The sequence below is a fragment of the Notolepis coatsorum genome, assembly GCF_963971535.1.
Source record: "Notolepis coatsorum genome assembly, chromosome: 15".
NCBI classification, from domain to species: Eukaryota; Metazoa; Chordata; class Actinopteri; order Aulopiformes; family Paralepididae; genus Notolepis; species Notolepis coatsorum.
The window spans coordinates 47,067,401-47,094,476 of NC_140179.1; the positions used below are offsets into that span (position 1 = coordinate 47,067,401).

General features: G+C 48.6%; 1 protein-coding gene across 1 annotated transcript in view; it reads right to left on the reverse strand.

The window, feature by feature from the left end:
* Positions 1-330: 330 nt before the first annotated feature.
* LOC311241949 (uncharacterized protein) overlaps positions 331-27,076 on the reverse strand; it is a 48,444-nt gene continuing 21,698 nt past the window's right edge. Inside the window, exons 6-8 of the mRNA XM_084330908.1 lie at positions 16,431-16,575; positions 13,829-14,125; positions 331-1,360 (exon numbers count right to left, since the gene is read on the reverse strand). Coding sequence (XP_084187034.1) covers positions 339-1,360; positions 13,829-14,125; positions 16,431-16,575 — 1,464 coding nt within the window. The 3' untranslated portion in view covers positions 331-338. The remainder of the gene's footprint in view (positions 1,361-13,828; positions 14,126-16,430; positions 16,576-27,076) is intronic.

Consider the following 27,076-nt stretch of genomic DNA (forward strand, 5'->3'; position numbering starts at 1 on the left):
CTCTCTCACTCTGTCTCTCTCACTCTGTCTCTCACTCTCTCTCTCTCACTCTGTCTCTCTCACTCTGTCTCTCACACCCGGTCTCTCTCACTCTGTCTCTCACACTCTGTCTCTCTCACTCTGTCTCTCTCTCTCTCACTCTGTCTCTCACACCCTGTCTCTCTCACTCTGTCTCTGTCTCTCTGTCTCTCTCACTCTGTCTCTCACACTCTGTCTCTCTTACCCTGTCTCTCTCACTCTGTCTCTCTCACTCTGTCTCTCACACTCGGCCTCTGTCACGCTACACTCTGTCTCTCTCACTCTGTCTCCCACACTCTGTCTCTCACACTCGGTCTCTGTCACGCTACACTCTGTCTCCCACTGTCCCTGCTGTACGTCGAACCCTCTGAGCAGCGACGGCCGCGGAAATCCAGAAAGATCCCGTCAGATTCCGGTTCAGAATCCAAAGATTCCAGAATGTGGTCCACCATGATCTCCGGGCTGGGTGACAGACTGGCGCCCGGCGACCGGTCTGGAGCCGCCACCCTGGAGGGAGAGGGGGAGTGGAACACCAGCGAGCCCCCACGGTGAGCACGCTCCCCCAGGGAGGGAGAGGAGGGAGAGGGGGAGTGGAACACCAGCGAGCCCCCACGGTGAGCCCGCTCCCCCAGGGAGGGAGAGGAGGGAGAGGGGGAGTGGAACACCAGCGAGCCCCCACGGTGAGCCCGCTCCCCCAGGGAGGGAGAGGAGGGAGAGGGGGAGTGGAACACCAGCGAGCCCCCACGGTGAGCACGCTCCCCCAGGGAGGGAGAGGAGGGAGAGGTGGAGTGGAACACCAGCGAGCCCCCACGGTGAGCACGCTCCCCCAGGGAGGGAGAGGGGGAGTCGAACACCAGCGAGCCCCCATGGTGAGCACGCTCCCCCAGGGAGGGAGAGGAGGGAGAGGGGGAGTCGAACACCAGCGAGCCCCCACGGTGAGCCCGCTCCCCCAGGGAGGGAGAGGAGGGAGAGGGGGAGTGGAACACCAGCGAGCCCCCACGGTGAGCCCGCTCCCCCAGGGAGGGAGAGGAGGGAGAGGGGGAGTGGAACACCAGCGAGCCCCCACGGTGAGCACGCTCCCCCAGGGAGGGAGAGGAGGGAGAGGAGGGAGAGGGGGAGTCGAACACCAGCGAGCCCCCACGGTGAGCACGCTCCCCCAGGGAGGGAGAGGAGGGAGAGGGGGAGTGGAACACCAGCGAGCCCCCACGGTGAGCACGCTCCCCCAGGGAGGGCTCAGGGAGGATGCAGGGAGAGTCGGGGAGAGGCCGGAGGTGGGGGCGGGGACTTCCGTCTTCGCTGCCTCCGGAGGTCAGCGTGCCACTTCTACCCAGGGACGCCGTGTCTGGACGGGAGTAAAAAAGCATGGTCTATTAAAAAGGGAAATTGTAACTGAGGGGTACAATTCCCTAACTGTATTGTTAGATATGGTATTTAATACCACTACCTCTTGTACTTTAACTTCTGGCCATCCAGTACATGATATAAGTATGATGAACACTTTCCCACCTGATGAAACGAATCCACACAAATGTACAAATCGAAGGTTTAATATAGCAAAAGGTATATACAACGTTCACTTGTTTACATTTATGATTTGAAATATGCACTTGTATGGCAAATGAGTATTCGTAGGTAAATCAACATTGAATGTCCAATCTCTGGTTACGCAGGGAGTAAGTATACAACCTGGATATTTAGGAAACTATAGCGATGGTACTTAAATGATTATAGCTGGATACACTAAGGGGGGGGGGGTCCCGCTGGTTGTAAGACAGTAGGAGGGGGGGGTTAGAGAAGCCGCTGGCGGTATCCCATCTGGCCGACGGTTTCTTGGGAGAATTCAAAGTCTTGAACACGGTGCCCACAGAACCTCGGTCCGCAGACGAACACAGCTGGACCCTCTGGTGGACAGTAGCTGCCGGTCCACAACGGAGAGACGTGAGGCGACCTCACTGGTGTAGAGCGCCGTCTCACCTGGAGTCCTCTCCGGGGGGTAGTTCCAACACTCCGCAGTGTTGGCCTTTATCCATGGAATAATCAAAGCACCCAAAGCATAATCCAAGCCGTGGAAGGCTCGCCGTCGTCCGGGTAGAGTAATCCAATATACAGGTCCAGTCGCCCTGGCCCGGAGCTCCTCGGATGCAAGCACCACTAGGGGTCTGCCCAGCCTGGTTAAGCGTCCAGATAACGTCAGGAACGATGGGGGTACTGATAACTTTAGAACTCTAACCGAACGATGCACCATACATAAATAGACTATTATTAGCTTAATAGAATACGTCCAACTCGACGGTATAGTGCCAAACTATGACTATTCAACTATTAATCTACACGATATCTCAATGCCTATTCTGGGGCCAAGTAGGCCTTACTACACCACACGTGCGTCGTGGGGAGGCTTCGCGTCTGTCACTCTGTTGGAGGGTAAAGAACTGGACTAAAAGAAAGTTCTACTTTACTTGCGCCATATATATATGCGCTATGAACAAATAGTACCATTCGTATTTCGCCCGACATATTCCTGCGCGGAACCGGGGCTTGCCACGACATGTTGGGCGGCACGATTGAACTTGGACCTAGGGGTATGGCAACCTGGCGCCAGGTTCTCGTCCAATGGTAGAATGAAACTATTATGGGCTGTTTAGTAGACTAAAGGGATATTCAGTGCATATTGTACAAGGAATATACAGGGGATATCAAACGATATACAAATACAATTAAATATATATATATAAATAAATATATATATTCGGTTTAATCTGATCCTTCACAACAGCCGCCCCCTAATTAGTCCCACCTAATTAGCTAAGCAGAGACAGATTAACCGCACTGTCTACCACTCAAGGTCCGCTGTAAGGGTCAGTCAACTCACAAAGTCATGGGGTCATGGTCATCATCGATAGTATCTGGGAGTCGGGGCAGTTCTATGAGCCTCGCCACGGGACGTGTGTAAGTGCGCCCTTGGACGAGTACTTCAGCTGCTCGGACCTTGCCATCGGCACCGGTGATCACTTTGCTTACGCGGCCAGCCGGCCACATAGCTCTGGGTAGTGACTGGTCAATAATCATGACGTTCCTTCTGTCAAATTGTCTCTCTCTTTTACCCACTTCTGGCGGGTCTGTAGAGACGGTAGGTAGTGGAGCAGGAAGCTGCTCCAAAACTTGTCAGCTAGTACCTGACTGTACCTCCACATTCTTCGGCCGTTCGCTTCTTCAGGCCTGTACATTGTCTGGGGTAGCGCGGGGTCCAGCCGCCCCATTAGGAGTGTGTTGGGGGTGACTGGGTCGACATCTGCTACATCACTGGAGACGTAACCGAGGGGCTTTGAGTTCAATACTCCCTCGATCTCCGTGAGGACTGTCATTAGGACTTCCTCCGCCACGGTCTGGGCCCCAAGTACGGCGTACAGGGCTGTCTTTATAGAACGTACTTCTCGTTCCCAGGTTCCACCGAAGTGGGGTGCGTTCGGGGGATTAAACTGGAAGTCAATCTGGGATGGAGCGAGGTGGGTCCTAAGTTCTGGGCCCATAGCTTGGAAGCTCTCTCTCAGCTCTCTTTCTCCACCTTTGAAGTTGGTCCCGTGATCAGACAACAATGTAGACGGTTTTCCTTTCCGTGATGTGAATCTTCGGAAGGCCATAAGGAATGAGTCTGTGCTCATGGTCGGAAGGAGCTCGATATGTATCGCTCTGGTGGTCATGCATTTGAATACAATACCCCACCGCTTCTCGGTGCCTCTTCCTCTCTTTATATACAACGGGCCAAAGCAGTCCATGCCTGTGGAGTGGAATGGCTTGTCGCCGATTCGGAGGCGACAGGGGGGTAAGTCAGCCATCCGTGGTATGCTGGGCTGCGCGCGCCACTTACGGCAGTCTAGACAGGTTCGCTGGAAGCGCCGTACTGCTTCTCTGCCTTGCAGTATCCAATAACGACGTCTGATCTCCGCGAAGACTCTCTCTGCTCCTGCGTGGTGGACATCCTCGTCGTATTTCTTTATGATCAGCTCTGTGACCTTGTGTCGGCTGTTCAAGACGATCGGGTACTTAGTATCATCCGGTAGATCGGGGGCTCTCCGCAGGCGACCACCCACTCTGATGAGATTATGGGCGTCACTCTCTGGTGCCAGGTGAATCAGCCTGCTGTCTGATGGGATGGGGTTTCCTCCCTGTAGACAGTCTAGCTCATCGGGGAACGAGTCTCTCTGGGCTCGTTGTAGTAGAAGAAGTTCTGCTTCTTCGTAGTCAGCTGCTGACATGTCAGTGGTGGACTGAATCTCTGGGTGGTGCCGCAGGAATGTTCTTTGCTGCGCACTCTCTAGGGTAATGCAGTCATCTATGTTGGGGTCTGTGGAGGCGACTGTGCTCAGTCCACAGAACATAGGTTTCTTGTTCTCAGCCTCCTCGTTACTTGCTTCCCGCGGGGTGGGCGTAGGCCACTCTCCTTCCGGGAGCTTGAGGAATTCTGGTCCGTCACTGTAGATGTTGCGACGGGTTAGGTCATCCAGAGACATTCCCCGGGTGATGACGTCAGCTGGGTTGTGTTTGGTGTCCACATACCGCCAGCTCGCTGCTTCTGTTAACTCTTGAATCTCGGTGACTCTGACTCCCACGAAGACTTTGTATCTGCATGAATCAGACTTGATCCATGTGAGTACTGTCGTGGAATCTGACCACAAGATTGTTCTGTGCACCGGAATGGTGAGTTCACGTTGGATTAACGTGGCTAGATGCGCTCCTGCTAGGGCTGCGCAGAGCTCTAGACGTGGGATAGATTGTTGCTTACGTGGGGCTATTCTTGAGCGGGCCAGGATGAAAGCAGTGTGTATGTTTCCTCCCTTCTCTTGGGCACGCAAGTAGGCCACCGACCCGTAGGCTACTTCGGAGGCGTCGCTGAAGACGTGTAGATCAATCTCGCATGTCTCTGGCCTCACTGTGGATGGGAAGTAGCTGCGGCGTATATTGACGCCTGGGAGTGAGCGGAGTTCCGTCTCCCACTCTCTCCATGTTGAGGCAAGGTGTGCGGGTATTGGGTCGTCCCAGCCCTGGTCCTTGTCCCATAGTGCTCGTACAATCATCTTTGCCCTGGTGGTGTAAGGTAGAATACATCCCAACGGGTCATATTGTCTGGCGAGTGTTCTGTACACACTCCGTCTGGTGGTCGGTATCGCCGTCGACCTTCCCTGCTCTGGAGCCAAGGGTTTGTGTCTATAGTGGAGCGAGTCTGTTTTGAAGCGCCAGACTAGTCCTAGTGTCATTTCTTGGGCTTCTCCTGGGATTGTCGCCATCCAGGTCTCGCTGCTGGCAGCCTTGTCCGCGGGGGAGAGGCTGCGCAATACGTGCGGGTCACTGCTGGCCCACTGTCTGAGATCAAAGCCGCCTTTGATCAGGGAGGCGCGTAACTTGATTAGGAGAGCCTCGGCTTCTTCTTGAGTCGAAACGCTTTGTAAACAGTTGTCCACGTAGAAACTGTTCTTCACACTGTGTTGGACCTCTTCATCTGCTGTTGGGTCTTCTGTGACGTGTTTCTGTAGTGCGAATGTAGCACAGCACGGGCTGCATGTGGTTCCGAAGGGGAGTACTTCCCACTGGTAGGTGGCTGGGTTCTCATCTCCGATCCTCTCTCTCCATAGGAACCGTAGCAGAGGCTTGTCCTCCTCTACTAGTCTCACCTGCAAGAACATCCCTTTGATATCCCCGCTGATAGCCACCTTGTCCTGGCGGAAGCGCAGTAGCACGCCTAGTAGGGAGGGGCCGCGTGTGGGGCCGGGCAAGAGCTCTTTATTCAGATTTTGGGATCCGATCTGGTAGCTACAGTTAAACACAATGCGATCCTTGCCGTTGTGATGGACCTTGTGATGCGGCACGTACCATGATTCGGTCGTCTGATCGGCCTCTTTAATGTCAATCTTTGTTACGTGTCCCGCTGTGATTAGCTTCTCAATCTCAGCGCAGTACACACTCTCTTGAGCGGGGTCTTTGGCTAGGCGCCGCTCCGTGTTCAATAGATAGCGCTCCGTGGCGTCTTTCTTTGCGTGAAAGGTGGGCATTCCCTCTCGCCTCAGGAGTGGAGTTGCGTATCTCATCACTCCGCCGACTGTGACTCTCTTTGTCCCCTGCTCGAGTAGGTTGATGGCGTAAATGTCTTCTTTAGAACGAATATCTTTCTTTTCGTTCTTAAAGGGCATTGTCTCTAGGGTCCATAGCCTCTCGACATGCTGCAGGAGAGTGGTGTCTTCTTCTGTCGTTCTGGAGTGGAGGCAGCTAGTGGCTGCTGTTCGGTTGAGAGATTTAGCGAGGGGGCCTTGTAGGGTCCACCCTAGGCGGGTCTCGACTGCTGCAGGACAGCCTCGGGGTCCTGTATGGACCCGGTCTATCGGGACTATGAGTTCTGCATGGTCGGAGCCTATCAGCAGGGTCGGGGTAGCGCCGTCTATGAGCGGGATAGGTAATTGGCGCAGGTGCACATATTTATCCATCAACTTGGTGACAGGGTAGGTGTACTGCGATAGTCCTATTTCTTGGCTGGTGAAAGCATTTGTAATCTTGTACCGTCGCTCTGGCTGCCCGTTTGCTGCGATAGTGAAGGAGACATTCTCGCCCTTTATCGTCTTTAAATCTCTTCTTATTGTCCGAATCGTCATTTCGTTCTTGCTCCCCCGCAGTCCCAGCTGGGCCGCAGCGGACGGGAGCAGAAGGGTCTTCTCTGACCCGTCGTCAAGGACGGCGTAAGTGTCCATGACTTTATCTTGGTAGCTCAATGTCACACGGACTACCTTTAAGAGCACTTGGGCGCCGCTGCTGCTGGCGGGGTCAATGTACATGACACTTGCCTTGGTGCCGCTCCGTGGTGCAGGTGGAGGCCGTCTTCCGTTACTTTCGTGTAGTATATCTAGATGGGCTCCATCGCACCGGCTGCACCTTTTCTTTAGGCGGCATTCGGCTGCCATGTGGGGCCGCGCACATCGATAACAGCGCCTGTTGGACTTTATCCATTGACTCACTTCTTCTGCATTCATCTTTGTGAATAGGTCACATTGTGACAGCCAGTGTTCTTTCTCACAGTAGGGACACGCTATCTTCCACTTCTCTTTTCTCGAGGGGGTGCTGTGACTCTTACTGCTCGGTACTGACTCTGATTGGTGCATGACAGTCACCGATCTTCTTCCATCATTTATTCTCCTGGGTCCCTCTCTGGAGCTTGGCGTGCTCCGCCCGAATGTATCTAGTCGTAAGCTGCTGACTTCTCTCGCCAGGAAGTCGGCTAGATCAAGGAGGGATGGCTCGGGGCCGTTGGGATCCCGGTAATCTCTCTGCCGCCTAAAGCGCTCCTGTCTTGCGGGTGGCAGCTTCTCCAAAATCCTCTCGACGTTAGAGTTGGCGTATAGCTCATGCATGCCCTTCTTCCGTTGCGCTCCCAGCATCCCTACCAGGGACTGCACTTTGATTGACAGGTCGTCTAGTGAGCGATTGTCTGTGGCTGGGGGTAGGCGATCAATATGCCTTATCTCTTGGATTACGTAATCCCATATACGTCCATATCTCTGGTCCAGCGCCGCTAGGGCCGCTGTGTATGGTGTCGAAGAGGTGGCATAGGCTAGCGCTATATTGTGCGCTCGCGGTACTTTCAGGTGCTTCAGTAATATTGCATACTTGTGGCGTTCATCAGCGACATCCACCATCATTGTCTCTAAGCACATCCGGAGCTCCGTGTACTGTGCTCGACTCTCATAGGCGAAGTCTGGAAATGACGGCGTGGCAATGTATGACGCCGTGGATGGCTGATACATCGGCGAGCGTTGGGGGAGAGACCTCCTGGGCGAGTCCCCTCTTGCGCCTCGCTGTGGGCTGGTACTGACAGGGTACCATGGCCCGCTGGTCCAGGTGCTATTCCTCGGGGCTGGTCGTGCGTCGTGCTCACCCGCGAATAGAGTCGGGGGTCTGTAGCGCAGCGCCGCGGGGGTATAGCCTGGACTGTATGGGACCTCCTGGTCCGGTGGAGTACTGTGCTGTCGTCGGGCTTGGTTCTCCTCCTCTCCCTCTTCTTCCTCTATCAGATCTTCCAGATCCTGTAATCGTTTATTTAGCTTCTCCGCAGTGTATGCCGCTCCTTCCTTGTAGCTGGGTCTCGCTTGGACCGGTCTGGGAAGGGGGTCTGCGGGGGGTCTAGACTCGGTCTGTTGGTCAAGTTCAGGGTCGCTTGCTCGTTGAGGGGATGCTGCCCTTGACTGTTGTCTCGACGAGTTCCTTGAACCCCTGGCGGAGGGAGAGGTTGTTGCCTTGCGGATCAGCTGCTCCATTAGCTGCGCTTGTAACTTGTCGCGCTCGACTTCGCGCTTGGTGAGATCTGCTTCTCTTTGGGCACCGGCAGCGGCGCGCTGGGCGTCGGCCCGGTCTCTTGCCATATTCTCTTCTGTCTGAAGGCGTCTCATCTCCAGGCGTGTGCGCTCTTCTTCGCTCCGTTGTTGTGCTTGGAGACGGTCGCGTTCACCCTGAAGTCGATCGCGTTCGGTAGAGGCTGTCAGGCTGACGAGGAACGCCTGTTGTAGCATCCTCTCCGCTTCGCTGGGGGAAGGCGGTTGTGGAGGTGAGCCGCTCCTGCGTGAGCCGCTCCTGGGGGTACTCGTTGGGGAGTCCTGGAGCTCTATTTCCTCGGCGCTCTCCTCCTCTTCTTCCGTGCAGAGTTCTCTCTCTGTAGGGTTGTCTTCCTCCCGGTGCTGGTCGGGGACTACTTCTTGGGTAGTGGCGGGGGGTAAAGGCATGTCCGCTCCCTCCTGGTCCCCACCGTGAGCTTGGTCAGTTACATTAGGACCTACTAGGGCCTCTGTGGTCGGGGAAACCTGGTCGTTAAGGTCAGACATAATTTTACTTTCTACTTTTACCGCGTTTACCGTTTGTCGAAGGCTAGGTAGTTGACTGACAGTGTAAGCCTCTAAGTACTGAGGTGTCTGTCGTCTGCGCCGCGGGCGTTCTAGGTTAGGAGGATCGTTTCGTGGAGTGTTCATCATAGGCCATTTCAATATTAATAACACTATATTAATATTACACTAGTTACCCTCCGGCTCGAAGGACCAATTGTAACTGAGGGGTACAATTCCCTGACTGTATTGTTAGATATGGTATTTAATACCACTACCTCTTGTACTTTAACTTCTGGCCATCCAGTACATGATATAAGTATGATGAACACTTTCCCACCTGATGAAACGAATCCACACAAATGTACAAATCGAAGGTTTAATATAGCAAAAGGTATATACAACGTTCACTTGTTTACATTTATGATTTGAAATATGCACTTGTATGGCAAATGAGTATTCGTAGGTAAATCAACATTGAATGTCCAATCTCTGGTTACGCAGGGAGTAAGTATACAACCTGGATATTTAGGAAACTATAGCGATGGTACTTAAATGATTATAGCTGGATACACTAAGGGGGGGGGGGTCCCGCTGGTTGTAAGACAGTAGGAGGGGGGGGTTAGAGAAGCCGCTGGCGGTATCCCATCTGGCCGACGGTTTCTTGGGAGAATTCAAAGTCTTGAACACGGTGCCCACAGAACCTCGGTCCGCAGACGAACACAGCTGGACCCTCTGGTGGACAGTAGCTGCCGGTCCACAACGGAGAGACGTGAGGCGACCTCACTGGTGTAGAGCGCCGTCTCACCTGGAGTCCTCTCCGGGGGGTAGTTCCAACACTCCGCAGTGTTGGCCTTTATCCATGGAATAATCAAAGCACCCAAAGCATAATCCAAGCCGTGGAAGGCTCGCCGTCGTCCGGGTAGAGTAATCCAATATACAGGTCCAGTCGCCCTGGCCCGGAGCTCCTCGGATGCAAGCACCACTAGGGGTCTGCCCAGCCTGGTTAAGCGTCCAGATAACGTCAGGAACGATGGGGGTACTGATAACTTTAGAACTCTAACCGAACGATGCACCATACATAAATAGACTATTATTAGCTTAATAGAATACGTCCAACTCGACGGTATAGTGCCAAACTATGACTATTCAACTATTAATCTACACGATATCTCAATGCCTATTCTGGGGCCAAGTAGGCCTTACTACACCACACGTGCGTCGTGGGGAGGCTTCGCGTCTGTCACTCTGTTGGAGGGTAAAGAACTGGACTAAAAGAAAGTTCTACTTTACTTGCGCCATATATATATGCGCTATGAACAAATAGTACCATTCGTATTTCGCCCGACATATTCCTGCGCGGAACCGGGGCTTGCCACGACATGTTGGGCGGCACGATTGAACTTGGACCTAGGGGTATGGCAACCTGGCGCCAGGTTCTCGTCCAATGGTAGAATGAAACTATTATGGGCTGTTTAGTAGACTAAAGGGATATTCAGTGCATATTGTACAAGGAATATACAGGGGATATCAAACGATATACAAATACAATTAAATATATATATATAAATAAATATATATATTCGGTTGAATCTGATCCTTCACAACAGAAATAGAATTCAAATATGTTATTAATTCTATCAAACCGTACACAGCTCAGTTTTTCGATTTGTGAATATGAACGGACAAGACTCTAGTGATGATGTCATCAAGAGACAAGTCCTGAAGCTGCTCCGTAGACAGTGAGTAGCGGAACCACTCCCAGGACTATGACAGAACCCATGGTGGTTTGACTGGGATCTGGGTAAGCCCCACATACAATTTGGATGTAATAGTTCAAACAAAACCTTCTGTAGTGTGGTAGTGAAAGCGTTAACCTTCTGTAGTGTGGTAGTGAAAGCGTTAACCTTCTGGAGTGTGGTAGTGAACGCGTTAACCTTCTGTAGTGTGGTAGTGAAAGCGTTAACCTTCTGTAGTGTGGTAGTGAACGCGTTAACCTTCTGTTGTGTGGTAGTGAAAGGTTAACCTTCTGTAGTGTGGTAGTGAACGCGTTAACCTTCTGTAGTGTGGTAGTGAACGCGTTAACCTTCTGTAGTGTGGTAGTGAACGCATTAACCTTCTGTAGTGTGGTAGTGAACGCGTTAACCTTCTGTAGTGTGGTAGTGAAAGCGTTAACCTTCTGTAGTGTGGTAGTGAACGCGTTAACCTTCTGTAGTGTGGTAGTGAAAGCGTTAACCTTCTGTAGTGTGGTAGTGAACGCGTTAACCTTCTGTAGTGTGGTAGTGAAAGCGTTAACCTTCTGTAGTGTGGTAGTGAAAGCGTTAACCTTCTGTAGTGTGGTAGTGAACGCGTTAACCTTCTGTAGTGTGGTAGTGAACGCGTTAACGATAGGTTATGAATATAACCGTAGTTCTATGAGTATTAGTGACGCTCAGCGTCTACTGCACATATCTCACTTAGCGCATATGCACTGAATAAAAACTCACAAATGCACCTTTACATACCAACAACCGTCTGGCCACACCCCATCCGCTACCTACATAAGCAGGTGTGTAGCCACACACTCGCCTCCTTCCCAATCTTTCACCACAAGGCAAGATCAAGGGCCGCAGTGGCATCTAGATGCTGAGCGTCACTAATACTCATAGAATTATGGTGATATTCTATATCGTATTATCTCCGCTCAGCGTCTACTGCACAACGGGAGCTGAGCAGGAGCTGATGCTCGACAAATGTACCCCACTGAGGCCCCCCACAACCATCAGAACCGGGGAGGACCGAGCCCCCCTAATGGAGGGATACCCTCCCTATTGGAGGACGGGAGGGAGACGGAACCGACCGCGCGAAGAGGAACTCGAGCAACTCAACGCACAGGGTGAGCAGACCGTGGCTTGACCCCACGACTACGCACACGCACAACCCGCATGCCACCAGGGAACGAACGGAAGGAACAAACCACGTTACCGCCCCCAAAATCACAGGGCCAAGAGCAGAAGAGGCCGATCCCTCAATCCAGGCAGCAGCCACTTGACCCGAGCCTGGAGCACTGCGGACGAGACAGGTGCCAAAGGGGTCAACTGAAAACAGCACCCCGGCGGAAGGGGCGAATGCTGGCATTGTTGAGCACCATGTCAAAGCCTCCACCAAAAATCCCAGATGCTCTAGAGGGGCCGAGGCAGAGAAGGCTGACACGATTGGCAGACGTCATGAACGTGCAGGGGCACACTCAACCGGGTAACCCGGGAGTTGACTCCGCTCCAACACACCAGGGAATCAACCACCCTCTTGGTCCTTTTCTCTTAATAAGCGATGTCTAGCGCCCTCATCAGTTATCCCTAGGACAAGCCTTTCCCTTATGAGTTCATCTTTAATAGCTCCATATTCACAAGAGGCAGCCTTTTCTCTCAGTCGTGTAACTAAAGCATCAAATAGCTCTCCATCCTCCTGTTTCAAGTTGCCAAAAACGTACCTCTCAAATATCACGTTCTTAGCTGGTGTGAAGTATTGCTGCAGTGCTGTCAGAATAGCCCCCACATCTTTTTGTTGCTCCACAGTGAGTCCCAGGTTGTGTTTATAAATATGACGACAGGCGTTCCCCATTAACCGTCTGAGCGCCGCCGCCTGTACTGGCTTTGCTTTCTCGCTGAGCCCGGTCGCGAGCAGATAGCCCTCGAACTCCGCTTGAAAGCTCACCCAGTTGCCGTGAATGTCCCCCGTCATCTTCATTGACTCCGGAGGCGGGATGCTGGATGCCATTGTCGCCACCAAAACTCTCACCATCAAAACACATAAACGTCCGCTGTTATTGCAAACAGCTGTTTCAGCGACGGGCCGTATATATAGATCCTCTTTGGGTCCTAGTCAAACTTCTGACACCATGTTTGCAAGTGTAGCTGTACAATGAATGAGTCGAGTCGAGTTGTGTCTCAATGCCGTGTATTGCCAAACACAAGTAAACATACCACACCTTCTCCAGGACGTGAGACAGGTATATACCATACAGGCACCGGCCCAGCACGCCCACAGGGCGGCGCTGTAGACCAGCCTGTAATAAATAACACCATACTAACATTGACCAGGTGTGAAAAATTGCCACTGAGCTCATTCAGCACCTCCTTGAGATCAAGTGTACTAGAAATCTAAGACAATTAATAAAGGGCAGATGATTTATAGGGTTTTTTGTAGATACAGTACTGAATTTTGCCATCGGGACACATGCAATTTGAAATATGAATATAGAATATAGAACCTTATTTGTATGTTGTATTTTATGGCAATAACGTTCAGGTTTGTTCGACCCGTGAGATATAATCAAGAAAAATAACATCAATATCTTTTTCCCACGTCGACCGGCTGAGCTTTGACAGCGGCTGGTGTGAGCTGGGGGTAGTGTAGTTTTACGAAATGTTGACGTTCATCGAAAGCCCTGGGTCTCTTCTTTCTTAAGACTACAACGATTTCATGACAGCGTCATCTCCTCGCGTCTAAATCATCCAGTTTCCGATGCAATGTGCTGAGATTTGTATAAACTCACATTTTGCTAATAACACTTAAAATCATTGGTAAACAAACGTAGTGCTGAAAATATACACTTTGACTGCTGTTTTGATAGGGTTAGGGTCTTTACTCTTGGCTACATTTGAATAAGAAAAGCAATAATAAGAAAAGTGCTATAGATTTCTTTATGTAGAGTAATTTCTTTTATAATAAATCCACAGAAACTTTATATAGGTGCAGAATAAAAGTATTGCCTTCCCCCCAAAAAGAAATATTGATTAATTGATTTATCAAAAAAAATTGCGTGTCCAAAATGAATGTTGTTTACATGTTGCAGGCATGTATCCCCTGTGTGTGGAATGTACCTGATTGGATAAATGACATGCTGGTGCTCTAGTGCGACATCTAGTGGCTGAATGTTATTTATAGCACCTTGGCCCAGTGTGCTACCGACCCACCTGAAAGAGCCTCTGCCTGGGTGGTGGATGCTGTGAATTCCTGGGACATCCTGGGGGTACTGGTGCCGTTGGACCCGATGGGGGCAGAGTCGGAGCACGCCTCCTCCACACAGGAGGTCATCTCGCAGACGGAGTGGCGTCGAATACCACCGGCACCTCCTACGGCGGAGGAGTCCACGTCGTACTCCACCACACGGGTCAGCATGGGGACGTTGTAGCTCTTGGAACGTACCACCAGGTTCTTAGCAGCAGGGGGGTCCGCTGGTCTGGCGGGCCAGTGGCGCTGCAAACGCTGTTCTGAGGAGGGGCGGGGAGGGAGAGAGAGAGAGAGAGAGAGAGGGAGGGAGTATAAGCGATGACAAAAAGACCCCCTTCTAAACACACACAGTCCCAATACTAATACACAAAGACCACCTTCTACCAAACACACATCCACAGACTCCAACCACAAACTCAAACACACACACAATTAAATTCCTTGTGAGGACCGTCCCTTGACTACATTCATTCCCTAACCCCTTAACCCATTAGGACCCACCGTGACACAGGTGTCACACGTACATTACATGTCCTGGAAATGGCCATATAAAGCTTTTTTCTTGATTTTACCTCATGAAGTCCCAAAGGGACACCAGTGGAACATCCTGGTGGGGTCATGTGACAGATCATGTGATGTTGTGCTCCCATAAACCACCTTTCCACAATGATGACTGATGGTGGTGACTAAATGACAGAAGTAGCTAAGATTCAAAAGCTAGATTTTTGTTGCTAAAAGGTAAGATTTGCCCATTTAAGAATGATAATGCTTACATAACATGGGCTTTATGATATATAACCTGTTGTGAACACATTTCGTGAATAAAATGATAAAGAAAACAATTGATAAAAATCGCTGTGACACATATGTCACACCGGGCATATCAACTTAAAATGTTAATGAAAATTCGCTGTGACACATATGTCACAATGCGAACAATTATTATGATCTGCTCAGTTAATTTGTCTGATTCAATGATATTTAGTTAATATATTTTATATTGTTCAATTGTTCAAAGCATATTAAAACAAATATCAGTCATATTTCAATGTAGTACCCTGTAGTGCCATGTAGTACCATGTAGTACCCTGTAGTGCCATGTAGTATCATGTAGTACCATGTAGTACCCTGTAGTGCCATGTAGTACCATGTAGTACCCTGTAGTGCCATGTAGTACCATGTAGTACCCTGTAGTGCCATGTAGTGCCATGTAGTACCATGTAGTACCCTGTAGTGCCATGTAGTACCATGTAGTACCCTGTAGTGCCATGTAGTACCATGTAGTACCCTGTAGTGCCATGTAGTACCATGTAGTACCCTGTAGTGCCATGTAGTACCATGTAGTACCCTGTAGTGCCATGTAGTACCATGTAGTACCATGTAGTACCCTGTAGTGCCATGTAGTGCCATGTAGTACCCTGTAGTACCATGTAGTACCCTGTAGTGCCATGTAGTACCATGTAGTACCCTGTAGTGCCATGTAGTACCATGTAGTACCATGTAGTACCCTGTAGTGCCATGTAGTACCATGTAGTACCATGTAGTACCCTGTAGTGCCATGTAGTACCATGTAGTACCCTGTAGTGCCATGTAGTACCATGTAGTACCCTGTAGTGCCATGTAGTACCATGTAGTACAATGTAGTACCATGTAGTACCCTGTAGTGCCATGTAGTACCATGTAGTACCCTGTAGTGCCATGTAGTACCATGTAATACCCTGTAGAGCCATGTAGTACCCTGTAGTGCCATGTAGTACCATGTAGTACCCTGTAGTGCCATGTAGTACCATGTAGTACCCTGTAGTGCCATGTAGTACCATGTAGTACCATGTAGTGCCATGTAGTACCCTGTAGTGCCATGTAGTACCATGTAGTACCCTGTAGTGCCATGTAGTACCATGTAATACCCTGTAGTACCCTGTAGTGCCATGTAGTACCATGTAGTACCATGTAGTACCCTGTAGTGCCATGTAGTACCATGTAGTACCCTGTAGTGCCATGTAGTACCATGTAGTATCCTGTAGTGCCATGTAGTACCATGTAGTACCATGTAGTACCCTGTAGTACCCTGTAGTGCCATGTAGTACCCTGTAGTGCCATGTAGTACCATGTAGTACCCTGTAGTGCCATGTAGTGCCATGTAGTACCATGTAGTACCCTGTAGTACCCTGTAGTGTAAGTTTAATGCTTAACGCCCAATGTGACATATATGTAACTTTTCAGATCTTTGCCATTAGGGGGCGCAATTTTTTAAATAAATTCATAAATGTGTTCTTTGTAGTCTATTTAGTCAGTCTTATGCCCCTCATAATTTTCCTTGAAGTAGAAATGGGTGTGGGTTCTAATGGGTTAACCTGTCCAACCATACATTGTGGGGTGCGACCCACAAGAAGAGAAAGAAATCATGTTTTCCTTCAAGCAGGGAAATTTGGCCCCCACAAGGATAGGAAGACACACACACACACTCACAAACCCTTTTCTCTCTAAAGGGAATGATTGTCTGTCTGTCTGTCCGTCCGTCCGTCCGTCCGTCCGTCCGTCCATCCATCCATCCCACACACTGACCTAGTACACAGGAGGCGTAGTGCAGGTTGGTCGAGCTGTCTCTGGAGTAGAGGCCATGTGTTCCCAGGTAGGGAGAGACCACCTTCTGAATGAGGGTCTCCAGGCGCAGGTAATCATCAGTCACACCTCTGCCCTCGTGTACGCCCTACACACACACACACACACACACACACACACACACACTCAAACTGTTTATATAAAAAAGAAAACAGAGAGTCTTAGCTGTCCATCGTGTTCGATGATGACGCTTGCTCCAAGGATGGGGTGAGGATGGGGGTTAGCGCCGCTGCCGCTGGTGCCACTTCTCGTGGGCGTTGAGTCCGATCCTTGAGCCGCACACCCGTCCACAGATGGTGCAAGGGAAGCCAGATACCTGGGGGATGCCAGCCGCACGCTGGTGTCGTTGCATGCGCCTCTCAGATCTTCGGTCTTGGTTCGTTTGGTGTATATGGGAAACTGCAGTGGCACAAGTGACTTGCCAGGCTGATCTGTCGAGTGCCAGAGTTTCAAGCTGCGAGATGTTTGCACACTTTAGGAGGTTCCTGGTGTAGTCCTTAAAGCGTCTCTTTTGGCCTCCAGCAGCCCGCTTTGCTCCTCTCAGTTGGCCATAGAGGACTTGGCGGGGCAGGCGGTGGTCAGGCATACGTATGGTGTGCCCTATCCAACGAAGATATTTTTTGGCCACAGCTGCGGCCATACAGATTGAGTTGGTGTTGTTGTGGATGTCTGTGTGGGGGACTCGATCTTCCCAGGTCAGGCCGAGGATCCTTTGGAGGCAACGGATGTGGAAGGCCTCCAGGTTGGTGATGTGCCGGCGGTATGGGGTCCAGGATTCTGCTCCATAGAGCAGAGTGGAGAGACATACTGCGTTGTAAACGGCAACCTTGGTGCTGATCTTCAGGTTTCGGTTTTCAAAAACCCTGCTGCGTAGGCGTCCAAAGGATGATGCCGCTTTATTGATACGTTTCAAGTTTCAAGTTTCAAGTTTCTTTAATAGTTGTCATACAGAAGTACAGAATACTTTTATACAAAATGCTTCTTATTGTTACGCTCCAGAGACTGTGCTAGACAAGATAAGTATGAAATAAAATAGTATAGCATGTAAAATAGAAGTAAAAATAGAGGTCACAGTGTTCAGTATAGACATATGTACAATGTTCGATGCAGAATAGAAGTAACTGAGTTACCATACAATATACAATATACTATGCAATGTACTAATATACAATACTATATAGTGCAAAGCAGAAATGGGATGAGGTACAATTTAGGTACAATTTACAGTAAGGTGTACGAGTTGTAGTGCAAATCCTTTACCAATAAATATAAAGTGTGTTTAGGTGATCTAAAGTGTGGAGAGTGGGTGCTGCAGTGTGTTGTTTGTTTAAAGTGAGTGTGTGCGTGTGGATGTGTGTGCTGTGTGCATTTGATGGTTGTTGCATAGTGTTTATTGTTCGTTGAGCAGCCTGATGGCCTGGGGATAGAAGCTTCTTCTGAGTCTCTCTGTGCTCGCCTTGAGACTCCGGTATCGCTTGCCTGACCGCAGCAGTTCAAAGAGGCAGTTGTTCGGGTGGCTGAAGTCCTTGATGATTCTCTTAGCCTTACCCCTGCACCGCTTGTTGTAAATGTTCTGGAGGGTGGGAAGCCCCCCTCCAATTGTGCGTTCGGCTGAACGTGTCACTCTTTGTAGTCTGCTTCAGTCTTGTGCAGTGCTATTCCCAAACCAGGAGGTGATGTTGCCAGTCAGGATGCTCTCTATTGTACATGAGTAGAAGTTCTTAAGGATCTTCTGACTGACTTGGAACTTCCTTAGGCGCCTGAGGAAGTAGAGGCGTTGTCGTGCCTTCTTCACAACACTGTAAATGTGTGTGGTCCATGTCAAGTCCTCGGATATGTGGGCTCCGAGGTACTTAAAACTGTTCACTCTCTCAACCGGTGCCCTGTCGATGCTGAGGGGGCTGTAGTCCTTGACCCCCGACCTCCTAAAATCCACAATCATCTCCTTTGTTTTGCTGACGTTCAGGGAGAGGCTGTTCTCCTGGCACCATCCCGCCAGGACCTTGACCTCTTCCAGGTAGGCCCTCTCGTCGTTTGCAGAGATCAGGCCCACCACTACTGTGTCGTCAGCAAATTTGATGATTGTGTTGTTACTCCGCTGAGCCACACAGTCGTGTGTGTACAGGGAGTAGAGGAGGGGACTCAGAACACAGCCCTGGGGGGCCCCTATGTTGAGGGTGATGGATGAGGAGGTGCAGTTGCCTGCTCTCACCACCTGGGGTCTGCCCGTCAGGAAGTCCAAGACCCACTGGCAGAGGTCATAGTTCAAGCCCAGGTCCCTGAGCTTGGCTATGAGTTTGGAGGGGACTATGGTATTGAATGCCGAGCTGTAGTCGATGAATAGCATTCTCACATAGTTCCCCTTCCTCTTGTCCAGGTGTGATGCTGCTGTGTGCAGCACATGGGCTATGGCGTCCTCCGTGGACCTGTTGGGGCGGTATGCAAATTGCAGGGGGTCCAGGTTGATGGGGAGGGAGGAGCAGATGTAGCCCTTTACTAGCTTCTCAAAGCACTTCATGGCTATGGAGGTGAGAGCTACAGGGCGGTAGTCGTTGAGGCAAGCAGGCTTGGATTTTTTAGGTACAGGGATGATAGTGGACTTCTTCAGGCAGGTGGGGATGACAGCCTGTTCTAAGGACAGGTTAAATATGTCAGTGAATACCGGGGCCAGTTGGTCGGCACAGACTTTTAGGACGCGGCCGGGGATGCCGTCCGGTCCTGCTGCCTTCCTGATATTCACTTTTTTAAAGGTCCGCCTCACCTCATGCTCTGTTACCCTGAACACTGAGTCTCCATCAGCAGACCCCCCCCCCCCCCCCATTGCCGTGGCTTGTAGGCTGGTGTTGTTATTACCAGCCTCAAACCTCGCATAGAAGGTATTGAGATCATTTGCTAAGGAGATGTCACTGTTCAGTTTGAGGGAGGTGCCTTTGTAGTCTGTCATCGTTTTGAGGCCCTGCCACATAGCTCTGGAGTCAGCCTGTTCAAACTGAAGTTCAATTTTATCCCTGTAGCGCCGTTTTGCCTCTATTACTGTCCTCCTTACGTCGTATCGCGCCATTCATGTTGCCTGCCACCAGGCCGGCGTTGTATGCTGTGGTGCGCGCTTTCAGAGCTTCACGGATGGATTTGTCTACCCAGGGCTTTTGATTTGGGTAAACTTTAATTATGGTAGTGGGGATTGTTTCTTCCACCAAAGTACGAACAAAGTCCAGCACTGTCTCCGTGTAGTCATTAATGTTATCTGTGTCACGGAATACACTCCAGTCTGTGCATTCAAGCGCAGCCTGTAGCGTCTCCTCTGACTCCACATCCCATTTCTGCACCTCTCGCGAGACTACCGGAGTGCTCTTGATCCTTTGTTTATATTTTGGTGAAAGAAAAATGGCCGCATGATCAGACTTCCCGAAGCCTCTCGCAGAATGAGCCTTGTACCCACCCTTGAATTGCGAGTAACAGTGGTCTAAAATGTTACCGCCTCTGGTGTTACAAGTCACATGCTGATAGAAGTCCGGCAATACCTTTCTCAGATTGGCGCTATTGAAATCACCCACAACCACAATAGCAGCGTCAAGGTTCGCTGACTGGAGTTTGTTTACCTCGTCGTGGAGCCTGGAGAGCGCGTCACCAGTGTTTGCTTGCGGTGGAATATACACCCCGACCAGGATGATCGACGTTAGCTCCCTCGGGAGGAAGAAAGGTCGACACTTGATGGATATATATTCCAGGTTGGGGGAGCAGTGGTTCGATAGTTCCTTCACGTTGGCTGGATCGCTCCAATTGTTGTTCAACATGAAGGCTATTCCACCTCCACGCTGTTTGCCGGATTCTACTGTTCTATCCTTGCGGTAAATGAAGAAGTGTTCGGCCGGTTGGATGGCGTGGTCTGGGACGTCCGGCGTCAACCACGTCTCGGTGAAGCAGAGAACATTGCAGTCTCTAACGTCTCTCTGGAATTGAATCCTTGCTCGGATGTCGTCTAGTTTATTGTCTATTGATTGTACATTGGCTAGCAATATACTGGGTAGTGCCGTCCTGTGCCGCCTGGTTCTCAATCTGTTACGGACTCCAGCTCTCTTTCCTCGCCGCCTGGTTCCTTTGTTCCTGGGGTCGAGATCTGGTCCTGATGTCCTCAAGATCTCAACAGGCCATTGTTGTGGTTCAGATAGCTGATCCAGAGAGTAATCCAGTCGGTAAGTTTCCCGTAATCCAATGTCTATGAGTGACTGACGGTAATACACATTAAATGCACCTACTGTTGGTACAGACAAAACTCTTAAAACTATAAATATTAACTAAAGTAAGCACAGTCTCGACGGAGCGCACAGACAGGCAGCCGGTCGTAGCGGCACCATCTTAGAGAGATACGTGTGTGTATCTCCGCGTCAAGGGAGCAGCATGAGGACAGAGTGGAGCCGAGGTAGGTGAAATGATCCACTGTTTTGAGTGGAACACCGTTTATGTGAAAACTGGGAGGTGTAGAGGTTCGGGAAGTGAGTTGGGACATAACTTCGGTTTTTTGTATGTTGACCTGGAGACCGAAGGATTGGTACAGGCTGGATATGGTGTCAAGAGCATGCTGCATAGACAGTCATCAGCGTACTGTAGCTCAGCGTACTGTAGCTCACACACACACACACATACACACACACACACACACACACACACACACACACACACACACACACACACACACACACACACACACACACACACACACACACACACACACACACACACACACAGACAGAGACCTTTGTTAGACCTTTGTTTATGTAAATAAACTATCCTTTTTTATATAAACAGTTTGAGTCAGTGTACGATGTTCCAAATGCACCGGGAATAGATTAATAAAATGATACGGTAGCAGTCCCTATAAGACAAGTTATTGCTATTTTTCATCTACATCATTATCATTTCATGGTGCTGTAATCAGGATAATAACACAAGGCTCCAGTGTCCCCGATGACATTATTCAAACTCCTTTACTCTCAGTAACTCAAACTAAATTAATGTGTGCAAAACCGATTAGTGTTTTTGGTGGGTGTGTGACATTATGTGCATAATAAATCAGCATTTTTTTTATTTTTGTGAAGTGCCCCTTTAACCTATTGGTTACTGGCGAGCCACCGGAGGCGGAGTCTGGTAAGGAGTTAGACTTCCTGGCTTTATTTCACCCCTGTTCTTTGTTCGTTCCCTGCTGACTCATCTTCTGCACATGTGTTTAGCGAAGGGAACGACAACATCCTGGCTTATTTCAATACAGCTGCTTTTTTTTCCTCTCTCATGAGAGCACACAAGTCTTTCAATCAGGCAGATTGAAGACCGCTGTACTTTTTAATCATTGAACCTGAGCATCAAAACCACACCACAGACACGACCACATGAAGAGAATAGACTGCGTGCGCTGGCGTCAGGAGGACCGCTGAGCAGAATGGATGAATGAATTAAATGAATTAAAAAGATGAATGAATGGGAAATTACTAACAGATGACACAAGGATCAGTACAACGATGAACACACACAGCTGAACTGAATCTCTGCCTCTCCCTCTCTCTCTCTCCTCACTCTGTCTCTATCTCTACATCTCTCTCCCATCTGACTGTCTCTACCCCTCTCTCAGTCTCCATCTCCCTCTATCTACCTCTCCATCTCTCCATTCTCTCTCTCTACCTCACTCCATCTCTCTCTCTCTCTCTCTACCCCACTCCATCCCTCTCTCTACCTCACTCCATCTCTCTATCTACCTCACTCCATCTCTCTCTACCTCACTCTATTTCTTTTCTTTCTCTTTCTATGTGTGTGGGAGCAGCAGATTAAAGTCAGATAATTAATGAAAAGAGGGACATTCATGCACACTACCGGTATGTTCCCTTGCAAGACCTTTAGTATCACGTTTTGGTCTAGAGCTGCTACTAATGATTATTTAAAGAAACATATCAATTGAATCTCTGTGTGTCAGTTTTGGAGTATTTATTTTTTATTATTTTTGCATCTGGGGGGTAGTCAACTATCAGTCGACTATCTGCACATTTTGGCCAATCAAAGTCGACTATACAAATCCTTAGTCGAGGACAGGCCTACTGTGTACACACACACCAGGGATCCTCAGAGGGTCGTTTGTGGTCATGGGAAGATGTCTGTGTTCTGAATTCACACAGACATGGTTTCCTGTGAGGTCCCACTCCTAAAAAAAACAAATATATATATATAATTCCATCCACTGTCTTCACTCCCTCTTCTCTTCCCATCTTCCCCTCTAACCTTATACCGAGAGGTAAACATAAACATCACCAACCGATAGAAAGGGACAGAGGAAACACAGAATAAAGAGCTCTAAATAATCACTTTATCTCCCTCTACTCACTAATACTTTTGACAGTAGTTACAGAATACCACACGCTAAACTCTGCTGCCATAGGAACAGGGACAGCACTGAACCAGCTCAGGAGAAACTAAATAGTGTACAAATCTATCAGATGGGATCAGTTACCAGTACAGTAACTTGTAAGATGCATACACACCTAGAGCCTAGAGCAGAACGTTGCTCTCTGTACCTCTAACAAGGAGATAATTATTCATACACACCAACAGCCTGACAAAGAATGTTGCTCTCACTACCTCAGGGCAGCTCTGGCTGCAATTGTAGCTTACCACCACCGGTATGACTGTGTATGAACGAATAATGGACTCTGTGAAGCGCTCTGGGTGTCATGAAGAGCGCTATATAAATCCAAGCCATTATTATTATTATTATTATTATTATTATTATTATTATTATTATTATTATTATTATTATTATTATTATTATTATTATTATTATTATTATTATTATTATTATTATTATTATTATTATTATTATTATTATTATTATTATTACCTCTAACAAGGAGATAATTATTCATACACACCAAGAGCCTGACAAAGAATGTTGCTCTCACTACCTCTAACAAGGAGAACATCAGTGCTGATTGCTGAACACTGGAAACCAGAGGCGGGATATAGGCTTCACACACACTAATCAGGGGCAATTAGACTCACACACCTGCCCGTGGTCAGGGGAAATGAACCCACAGAATCCACTGATTGACAGGTGCCTCAGACCGCCCACCAAATGTCACCACCACGTCTATGCTTTTACCAAACGGTTCGTGTTTCCGCGTTCCCGTTTTGCGCTCTGATTGGCCATGCACGTTTCTGGTCATGTGACATGTGCGCCCAATCGCATGACGAGCAGTGTCTTAGCCCATTTCCGCGTCGAACAGCCTGCAAACGACCTAACGCCTAGTTTATCACTGGTTAAGCTTAGGCGACTCTTTCGCAGTTGGTTAAGGTTAGAGTTTGGAATCAGGGCTGGCGTTCTATCGCCATGTTCTAAGACAAACTCTAACCTTAACCAACTTCGAAAGAGCGCCTAAGCTTAACCGTCCAAAGAACTTGCAGTCACACGATTGGGCGCACATGTCACATGACCAGAAATGTCAGTGGCCAATCAGAGCGCAAAACGGGAACGCGGAAACACGAACCGTTTGGTAAAAGCAATGAGGCGTCCCCACCACTTTTCAAATCAAACCTACACTCTTGGTTCCAACTGTGTCTATCCTACAATGACATGGCCCCTCTCCTCCGCCCCGTTCCCCGTACCTGGATAACTGAGTTAGCCGGATAACTTTCGATGAAGTCTGACTTAAGCCGGACTTTCCGGCTCCCCGTACCTGGATTATCCAAATCACCATGACAACAGATCCAAAAGTTTGAGCCTGGTCGAAAGCAGGGTTTAAGTTCAAGTTAGCCGGATCAACCATCGCCACGCCCCCGCAAAGAAGTGACAGCCCGTTTCCTGAAATTATTCCCACAGTCTACGATCTGCATTATACCATTCTGAATTACGTTTTTGTGCTCCATTCTTCCAGAGGGGGCTTTTGAAATGTAAAATAGACCCAAAATGCTGATACTAAATTCACTTTGTCCTAAATAATGCACGTTATATATACCGTGGCGCTCGCTCGGTGCGATGTACACATTATGTGGTTATTTTAATTGTAACTGGGATTAAGATGTCTGATGAGATGCGCTGTTTGACGGATTTGAGAAATTGAATGAGCCGTTGACGTCACATTAATGAATGAGGATAAAGAAATAAAACTTCATTCAAAATAAAGAATATTCTAAACACGGGTCTCTCGTTCATTAATGTATAAACAATGAATTTATCCCATCTGGCACAGTGGCGCAGCGGTAGTGCTCAATCCTGCCAACCCAGCGACCGGTGTTCGAAACCCCGTGTTTCCAATATAAATTTTTGGAATATAATATTAATGATTATACGCCAAAGTAGCCTGGTTTTAAGTTAAAATATTATAAATCTACATGCATTGAGGATGTCATTCTTTATATAGCTCTCAACGTGCACCAAATTGAATTATTCCTATATTGCAAAAAGAAGGAAAAGACTAGGGTTTCGAACCCCGGTCGTCTGCGTGAAAGTCAAAAGAACAACCCGTTAGACCACAGTGGAGATAAGTAAAAGATTGACCACACATCAATCAATGGGTAAGAGAGCCGTATCGTAATTCTGTATAACAGTTTAACTAATTATTTTCGCTAGCAAGATCTCATTTGATTATTCAATCCAGCAGGCAAGTTTAAAGAAATATAATCTGATTGATTGAGGTAATGAGGGACTTAAAATTAGCCTATAGATAACGCATTTAACTTGTCGGCGAGGCGATTGAGCCGTACTGCAATATGTTACTAAAGTTTTAAATCAATTAATCAATCAATGCCGCTAGAGAATCAGGATCTCTGCTCTCGACACTTGCTGCCTTCTCGGCTGAGGCGGGCACGCGCACTTATCCTGGTTCTCAAGTCTGGCTTGAGTTAACGAGACTGAATCCACCTTCGAGGAACAGGAAAATCCCGGCTTCAAACATCGGGTTAACTGAATCTGGATAATGACATCTTGATCGACTTAGTTGAACCAGGTACGGGGAACGGGGCCGGTGTCACTCTAAAACCCCCAATGACATTCCCACACCCCCTTCTTACTTTTAAAAGGTTCCTATGTATCAAGTCAAGTGTTCCTTTATTAATCCCCTTGGGAAAATTCAGGTGTCATAGCAGCAGGTAGGATAGGTAATAATAATAATAATAATAATAATAATAATAATAATAATAATAATAATAATAATAATAATAATAATAATAATAATAATAATAATAATAATAATAATAATAATAATAATAATAATAATAATAATAATAATTAATAATAATAATAATAATAATAATAATAATAATAATAATAATAATAATAATAATAATAATAATAATAATAATAATAATAATAAATATAATTGTAACTGAGGGGTACAATTCCCTGACTGTATTACTAGATATGATACTTACTACCACTACCTTTGTACTTAATATTCGGCCACCCAGTACTCGGCATAAATATATTATGATGAACACTGTCACGTAGATGAAACGGATCCAACACAAATGTACGAATTAGAAATAGGTATTTATTTCTACACAGCGATGGTGTGTAGAGCAAGCACTTAATCAAATCAATCACATTTATGAATGGGAATTAGTATGCACTTTTATGGCACGAGTATTCGTCGGTATATCAATAGAGAATGTCCAATCTCTGAAGGCGCAGGTGGTACATATACGACCTGGAATAGTTAAGGAATAACAGCAATGATACTTCAATGATTATAGGCTGGATACACTAGGGGGGGGGTTAATCCGGTCGCTTGTAAGCCGACAGGAGTAGGAAGGGGGGGGGGGGTAGAATCCGGCTGCCTCATCCGGCCAAGGGTATCCCAGGTGAACCCACGGTAGTGCCGTTCAATGCGCCGGCGATCCTTGGACCGCAGATGAAAGCAGATGGACTCTTTGTGGGCCGGCGTCCTCCGGTCCACGGAGGAGAGACGTGAAGCGACCTCGTCTTGCAGAGCGTCTCCTCACCTTGCGTCCTCTCCAGGGGGGGGGGTTCCAACACACGGCAGTGTCGGGGGTCTTTATCCATGGAATAATCAACGTATACAAAGCATAATCCGTGCCTGGGAAGGCGGGCTGTCGTCGGTAGAATAATCCGGTATACAGGTCCACTCGCTCGTCGGCTCTGGGGCTCCTCGGGTGCAGCTTCACGTGGGGTCAACCACCCTGGATAAGCAGCCAGTTCTCTGCCCGAAACGATGGGGTACTGACTACGGTAGTATTCTCACCGCACGAAGCACTATATATTAACAGACTATTATTAGCTTAATAGACTACGTCCAACTCGACGATATAGTGCCAAATATGACTATTCAAATATTAATATACACGATGTCTCAATACCGATGGTAGGCGAACTTGGCCTTACTCCCACACGTGGCGTCGCGGGGAGGCTTTACGTCTGTGACTCTATTGGAGGGTAAGAAACTGGACTGAAAAGGAAGTCCTACTTTAGTAGCGCAGTATATATACGCACTATGAACAAATAGTCCCATTAGTGGTGCGGTAGCCAGATTCCTACGCGGAACTAGGACTTGTTCGTACATGTTGAGCGGTACGTTTGAACTGGGTCTGAGGGG